Here is a 7,766-nt window from a genome sequence, read left to right as displayed (position 1 = left end):
CCCACTCTGGAGCCCGCGCTTCTCCCCCGAGCCATCCCCGCCTAGCCGCACTCGGGCCAGCGCCTGGCGAGCTGGCCCATCTGTGGCATCCGCCGTCGCCTCCTCCTTGCACCTCCTCGCCGACCCCTCCCTCGCGGGACCTGCATCCCGCTCCGCCAATCAGCGCCCGCCTGCCTCTTCCCACGTGATCTCGGGCGGGCTAAGGACCTGCTGCTTCCCAAACGCCAGAGGGATGCGGGCGGCAGAGCGCGAGAGGCGGCTGCGGGGCTGTGGGGCGCTTTGACTCTCCTTCCACGCAGCCTCCTTGGACTCCTCTCCTCCGCCCTCCGGACTCCGGTCTTCTCGTGGTCCCCTGGCTTCCCAGATCCCCCTCCTTATGGCAGCAGCCCCCCGAGTCTCCGGCGCAGCTTCTCGGCGGACGACCCTCTCGCTCCCGGGGCTGGGCCGGGTCACTGGATGTTGCTGAAACTCCGGAGACCATGCGCGGGTTTGGCTGCTGCTTCCCCGTCGGGTGCCACTGCCGCCGCCGCCGCCTCTGCTGCCGCCGTCCGCGGGATGCCCAGTAGCCCGCTGCCCGGCCCCCGCGATCGCGTGTTCTTCGGAAGCCGTTTGCTACTGCAGAGTTGCGCGAACTAGTCATGGTGCTGTGGGAGTCCCCGCGGCAGTGCAGCAGCTGGACACTCTGCGAGGGCTTCTGCTGGCTGCTGCTGCTGCCGGTGATGCTACTCATCGTAGCCCGCCCGGTGAAGCTCGCGGCTTTCCCTACCTCCTTAAGTGACTGCCAAACGCCCACCGGTTGGAACTGCTCTGGTAAGTCCACCACCCCAGCGCCCGACCCCCTTCGGCCCCGCAGAGGGGACGCGTTTCCAGCGCAGACCAAGCCCACCTTAGTGCGTCTCCTCAGCCCCGTGCCTCTTACTGCCCCAAACCTCTCGGACGACCGACCTCCACCCCGAGGAGCACTGGGAACCTTCCAGGCCGCTGCGGAAGCTGGGGCGGGGGGGGGGGGAGGGGGGTGACGGGGTCTGGGGTGGGCAAAAAGTACACGTGTAGGAACCTTTTGCATCCTTGCCCTTAGAGCGGCGGATATTTTAAGAAATACTGGACGGGATGGTTTTGTGGATCCACCGAAATGAGCACCAGTCCTTGGGGGCTGGGGGGGTGGGGGGTGGGGTGGGGTGGGGGGTAGGGACTAAAACAGAACCTTTCCATCATGAAAGGAAAAAGTCTAGCTAAAACGAGCGAGAAATAACTTTATGGGAAGGAACAAGCGAGAAAGCGATAAATCCAAGAGTGACTGCAGGGGAAACACTGATTTCTGGCAAAAGTGCCATGGGGTGCCCTGGTCTTGCTTTCAAGACCAGGTCACACGGATTCTAAAGGAGCTTGGGGTTTAAGAGAATCAATCTCTCTCTCTGTCTTCCCCTTTCTCTCTCCCTTTCCCTCTCTCCGTCTCTTCCTCTCTCCCACATCCTCCTTCAAAGACGTGTTTTTGCAGCCCAGAGATGCTTCTCTCTTGCCTCCCCAAGCTCCTGATGGGGAAGGGAAGTTGAGAAAAGAATCAGTCGTCGGTCTCCCAGGCCTGGGTGGGCATAGCCGAGGCGGGCAGGCTCCTGCGGGCGGGCGGAACCGACCCCGGGCTGACTCCATTTCTGGGCAAGCTTCCTCCGAGTGGGTCCGGCGTTCTTCTTGCTTGCCGGGGTCCCTTCAGAGTCTGAACGCGAGAGCTTGGCAGGCTTTGCTCAGCCGAAGCCTCCTAAGTACGTAGGGCCCGAGGATGGGAGTTGCTGTACTCCGGGCTGGCTTTGCATTTCAGTGTGACAGCCCAGAGTATACCCGGGCGGGATTATGGTGTGATTTCATTGGCATTTTAAATTGCATTCACATGCCTGGGTATTGTCCCCTAGGTCTGGTCTGTTCTAGTTTTAGCAAGCGTGCATGTAATTTTTCATCTTCTGTAAATATAATTCTGCTGTAGTTAAATCTGGCTCTGAACAAAGTGGCTTCCAGGGATGTATGTAAGCTGAAGTGTGTGTAACTTTGGAGAGGTGGGAATGGCCAACTGTAACTCATAGGATGAAAGAACATGTAGTCCTAGGTTGTTACTTCCATGAGGAACATTATTATGCATCATGATAGTTTGTGCTTTTTTAAAGACAGGTTGAGATTTGCACCCTGTTAGATTTGGGTCAATAGATTGCCTTTGTTCTGTTTTTGGCAATTTCTAACTTTGGTATTTTTATAAAATTTAGCATGTCTTCTTTAACTTATTCCTGGTTCATGGGCGCATGTATGTTATTTTTGAAAAGCTAAGTTCCAGTTTTCAGGTGTCTGGTCACTTTTTTAGGTGCTTTATCATAGGGCTATGAAACAACCTGTGCTTGAAATGAATGGTCACAGCCTTGTAGACCAACATGCCTGGTTTGCTTCATCCCAAGTACAGTATCGCTTTAGGAAATAACTAACTTAAATGGGAAATTGAGGTTGGCAATCAAGAGATGTACTATGAGCCGGATATCTTAAGGAGATTTGCAGAGACTAAAGAGAATAAACTTGTTTTCAAGGCAGGTTTTCAAGAACCTGGCACCCCCCCCCCCCCCACCCTGTTAACTTAGAGGTGATCAATCTTCATTTGAGCCAGACAGACCATCACAGAAAACACTGTGCCTGTTTATCTTTATTATTGGGGCTTTGTTTCCTCTTTGTCTGGAGAAATTCCAAATAAGGGGTTGCTTCAGACCTTAAGGCAAAAGAATGATTAAGGATGGAAAAATGGTAAAATGACATTCAGAGACCATCAACAGCTTTTTTCTAAAATGTAGGCTTGGGGGGGGGGTCATAAACTGTACTCTACTTAATGAGAAAAAAAAATAAAGAAGCTGGGGATCAAGTTATAAACCTTCATTCACTGCTGCCAGTATTAACTCTGGCTAAAATAAAATAGCACAATCAAAAGAGAATATTAAAAGATAATTCACTAAAAAAGAATTGTGAAAAAAAAGAAATGAATATTGATCACTTAACTAGATTTTGGAGGTTATCAGTAGAGAATGACCTTGCAGTACAGCTGTGGTTAATGGAATAAAAATTTAGAGCAATTCTTTTAAAGCTGCAAGATAGTGCTTTTGTTGTGGTTGTTTTTAAAATCTGTAACATCTTTAAATGACTGGAATATTTTCTTTAAATTTGAGGTTATGATGACAGAGAAAACGATCTCTTCCTCTGTGACACCAACACCTGTAAATTTGATGGGGAATGTTTAAGAATTGGAGACACTGTGACTTGCGTCTGTCAGTTCAAGGTAAGAAGTCTGATATTTGCGTCTTCTTCATTGATGAGACTACAAAGAAGGGATCTCCCTTTACAAACCATCACTTGGCAATTTATAGCTGTGCAAGCTAAGAGGAAAGCTGGCACCAAGCAAAAGTGTTGTCCTGCCAAGAGAGCCAACGGATGTCAAAAAGACATAGCTTTTTGGAGAAATGTGTATGCCAGAGTTATAAATGCCACTGGAGGTAGAAAGCTTCAGGTTGTTCCTTTGATGTGTCAGAAGCAAATTAGGTTTATGTGTCCCATCTAGCAAGAATTTTATAATTCAACAACTGCTGGGGATAGTAGCTACAACAATCAATGGATAAGAAGTGTGGATTTGTACTTTTGTTCTTTTTGATTGGGGCTGTCATTTTTTTTTTTTTTTTTTTTTCATCTTGCTTTTTTTTAATGGCCTTGGGTTTTTTGATCCTGGCAATCCAGTTAATTTTTTATTTTTTTTTTTTTTTTTTTTTTTTTTCTTTTTTTTTTTTAATTTTTTTTTCAACGTTTTTATTTATTTGTGGGACAGAGAGAGACAGAGCATGAACGGGGGAGGGGCAGAGAGAGAGGGAGACACAGAATCGGAAACAGGCTCCAGGCTCTGAGCCATCAGCCCAGAGCCTGACGCGGGGCTCGAACCCATGGACCGCGAGATCGTGACCTGGATGAAGTCGGACGCTTAACCGACTGCGCCACCCAGGCGCCCCTCCAGTTAAGTTTTTAAATGAACTCCTTATTAGCGTGACTTCAGAACTACTGTGCTAGTTTTGGAAATCTTGGAACTTATTAATATATATCAACTTTTCATGGGTATCACGTTGAATTACAGCTAGATCTCCCAAAAACCCGAAAGAGTGCAAATAGCTGCAGGTCATTTTATGAATGTTAGGAAGATGGAGTTTGCCTCATGTTAAAAGAATAAATAAAATAATTTTTTTGTAAATAGAATGGGAGACTGTAGCACTTGTATCATCAAAACTACATTATGCGTATCTATTGAAGATAGAACTCATGTCATTATTACAGCCATCATCTAACAAATGCTTTATACCACGTAAATTATAAGCCCTCTTTTCTCTCAGAATGTTTACATAAGCATATGTACCCTCAACTACCACAGCTATTGTATTAATGTCTTATATTCACCTTTGAGTGTTGCTGAATTACTTTTGTAAATACACATGAAATCTAACATAAGGTTCAACCAAGAAATACGTGCATAAACAAAACTATATAAATGAGATCAGGTAAAACTTTTCCCAGACTGGGTAAGCAAAACTAAAAAAATAAGAAAAAAAATGTTACAGAACAAATGAAAACATTAAAGTGAAATTCAGGTCTTAAAACTTGTTATAGTATGCAATATTTAGAATTGCTGATGAAATTAAATATTTTGAATTGAATTTGACCTCCCAGTGAAAGAGATAAGGGAATTCAGATTTAAATATAGTTTGAATGGTTTGTAGATAAGTTAAAAGCTTCTTGCAAATTATTTTCTTCTTTCTAAGAAAAGCAATAAAACAACTAATATTTGCAAAGTGCACCACCTCCTGGTGGGTGAATATTGCTGTGACCACACTACAGTCTTTCAGACCATATTATAGTGTTAGAAACATATTTGTGCATATTTAATACGCACGTGACATGAACCTCTAAGGTCTCCAGCCGCCCTGAACAATGTAATTATGTTTTTTCAATGAACTACATGGGAGAGGTAGAGCATGAAAACTCTCCAATTCATACTTTCCCCAAATGTTAACTCAGGGAAAAGTACATTTGGACAAATCAGCAATTAAAGGCCCAAAGGATTTTGTGGATTTTCCCCCTTACAGTTTGTGATTCCCATAAATTGGTCTTACTTTCATGACCCAGGGTAGGCATAAGAAGTGAATTCATGAGCAGTATAAAATGAACCAAAAAGAATGTTCCTCAAAGGAAAAACCATAATTCTAACAAGATTTCGACAAGAGAAAAATAATGGAGTTCACAAAATTCTAAATGGGTGCATGCTACTACAAGGAAAAGTATAGTTTTCTTATTAAAGAAACTGTATTCAGTTTTCAGGTTCCACAGAGGGTTTTGGTAAAACTTTTTATCAACAAAAATATTTGTGCTTTTCATGTTTTGGTCAGCCAGTTACATTTGTCATTAATTTAAATAATTGTTCAGTGGAATTGATTGAGGAGAGGGCAATGAAAACAAGTTTGAATAAGAAAATAAATGTGTTTTTTTAAATGCCTATAGTATTTAAATTTACTACTAGATTTTACTGCTATTAGCTTATGCTTTGTGACAGATGTCAGTCTGTCAAGAGAAAATAAACATTCCCTTCATGGAAAATTTCGACTCTATACATACTAAGACTGTAGAGTGGCTGATTTAGGTTCAAGATCAAAGAAAATGCACAAGTTGTGCAAAGAATAATAAGATATTTTAGGCTAAGAGTATCTTGATTCATTCCTTTCTAGTACATTCCAATGAATTTGAGGTTTTGGTGTGTGTGTGTGTGTGTGTGTGTGTGTTTTCCCTCCATATAAGGGAGATAGATGTCTTGAGAATCTATTTTCCTATATCCTAGTCTAAACTAGCTGAGGTTATCTACTCCTAGTCTCCTGTGTTTATGGATACAGTCACAAATTCTTTCATTCAAATTAGAATGTGAACGATGGTCATTCTGTCTGAGAGATAAATTTCGAAGGGAAGCGTGGGTGTGATCTGTAGTTTGCCAACTTGGATTATTATTGAAGCACTAAAGAGAACATGTATTTGCCTTCACTTCTCTTAGATGATCTAAAATAAACATAGGGGCATCTGGGTGGCTCTGTTGGTCAAGCATCCAACTCTTGATCTCTGCTCAGGTCATGATCTCACTGTTTGTGAGATGGACCCCCCACATTGGGCTTTGTGCTGACAGCGTGGAGCCTGCTTGGGATTCTCCCTCTGCCTCCCTCCCTGTGTGCCTCTCCCCTGCTCCCGGGCGTGCTTTCTCTTTTCTCTCCCTCTGTCTCTCAAAATAAATAGATAAACATTTAAAAAATTAAAGTAAATTAAATTAAATTTAAATTAAATAAACACATTCTACCCTTTACTTGTCACAACTGAGTGAGTTAATTGTCTTATCCTCCTTTTACTGATGAGGTCATTCAGGCCCATTACCATTATTAAGTGGTGATCTTAAAGTAAGAACCTAGGTCCTTTGACACCAAATCTAATTTTTTCCCAGGACGTTATACATGCAAAAATACATGAAAATATCAGTAACAGCAACAACAATGCCAAATTACTGTAGACAATTCAATATCACAGGTAGTACACCTGAGTTTTTGGTGATGATATGAGTTCCAGAAATGGCCTGCAGCCTCATTTCTATCTAAATACCAGATGACATGCTGCTAAATCTTCTGATAAATCAGTTGTGGAGAGGAAAATTTAGAGACAGTTGGATGGATGGATAGGTGGATGGAAGGAAGGAAGGATAAAGTAAGAAGAGAAGGAAGGAAAAAGGAAAGGAGGGAAGGAGGGAGGAAGGACCATATGCAGTTTTTCATGGATAGCACTGGTCATACAATGACCAGTTATCAGTTTGTAATTCAAAAATATGATGAAGTTATGCTTCTCAGATATTATTCAATTCAGATATTAAATGTTTTCATTTTAATAAGCACGTTTTAGATCCGCAGTTCTTCCACTTACTAGGACTGCATAACAAATTGCCCAGAACTTAGTGACTTAAAAATAATGAACAAAACAGGTGAACATAAGGGAAGGGAAACAAAAATAATATAAAAACAGGGAGGGGGATAAAACAGAAGAGACTCATAAATATGGAGAACAAACTGAGGGTCGCTGGAGGGGTTGTGGGAAGGGGGATGGGCTAAATGGGTAAGGGGCACTAGGAAATCTACTCCTGAAGTCATTGTTGCACTATATGCTAACTAATTTGGATGTAAATTTTTTAAAATAAAAAATAAAATAAAATAAATAACGAACGTTTGTTTTTTTGTGTTTTTTTTTTTTTTTGGTTTTTTTTGCTCATGAATCTACAATTGGACAGGGCTTGATGGAAATATCTCATCTCTGCTTCCCTTGGCATTAGCCGAGGAAGGGAGAGAACTCAAAGGCTTGGTTCTGTACTCTCCTCAGGGCTCTCACTCATAAGTCTATCAACTGGAGACCTGGGTCCTCAATGTGGATCTCTCTGTGTGTGTTAGTTTGGCCTACCTCATACCACAATGGCTGGGTATTAAGGGCAAGTGTCCAGAAAGAGAGAGAGAGCCAGACAGAAGCTGTATCCTTTAATGACCTAGCCTGAGAAGTCACACAGAGTCACTTTCACCATAACCACAGGCTTGCCCACCCTTAAAGTCGTATTTTCTTTCATTTAAAGAAATGTGGTTACAGAGAAGAGAAAGTTGCTTATTGAATGATCAAAGGATTGGGACATGTGCAGGTTT

At 43.0% G+C, this 7,766-nt stretch overlaps 1 protein-coding gene across 2 annotated transcripts in view; it reads left to right on the top strand.

Annotated features, from left to right (window-relative positions):
- The first annotated feature begins 231 nt into the window (after window positions 1-231).
- Window positions 232-7,766, top strand: part of TMEFF2 (transmembrane protein with EGF like and two follistatin like domains 2) — a 232,074-nt gene continuing 224,539 nt past the window's right edge. Inside the window, exons 1-2 of one of the 2 annotated variants that reach the window (XM_040475703.1) lie at window positions 232-810; window positions 3,192-3,301. In XM_040475703.1, coding sequence (XP_040331637.1) covers window positions 639-810; window positions 3,192-3,301 — 282 coding nt within the window. In that variant the 5' untranslated portion in view covers window positions 232-638. The remainder of the gene's footprint in view (window positions 811-3,191; window positions 3,302-7,766) is intronic. The other variant, XM_040475704.1, reaches the window with a different exon arrangement.

Source organism: Herpailurus yagouaroundi, unplaced genomic scaffold, assembly GCF_014898765.1.
Source record: "Herpailurus yagouaroundi ecotype Mexico unplaced genomic scaffold, PumYag 140, whole genome shotgun sequence".
NCBI lineage: Eukaryota > Metazoa > Chordata > Mammalia > Carnivora > Felidae > Herpailurus > Herpailurus yagouaroundi.
The sequence above is the reverse complement of the archived record's forward strand: the minus strand, read 5'-3'. Positions and strand labels throughout refer to the sequence as shown.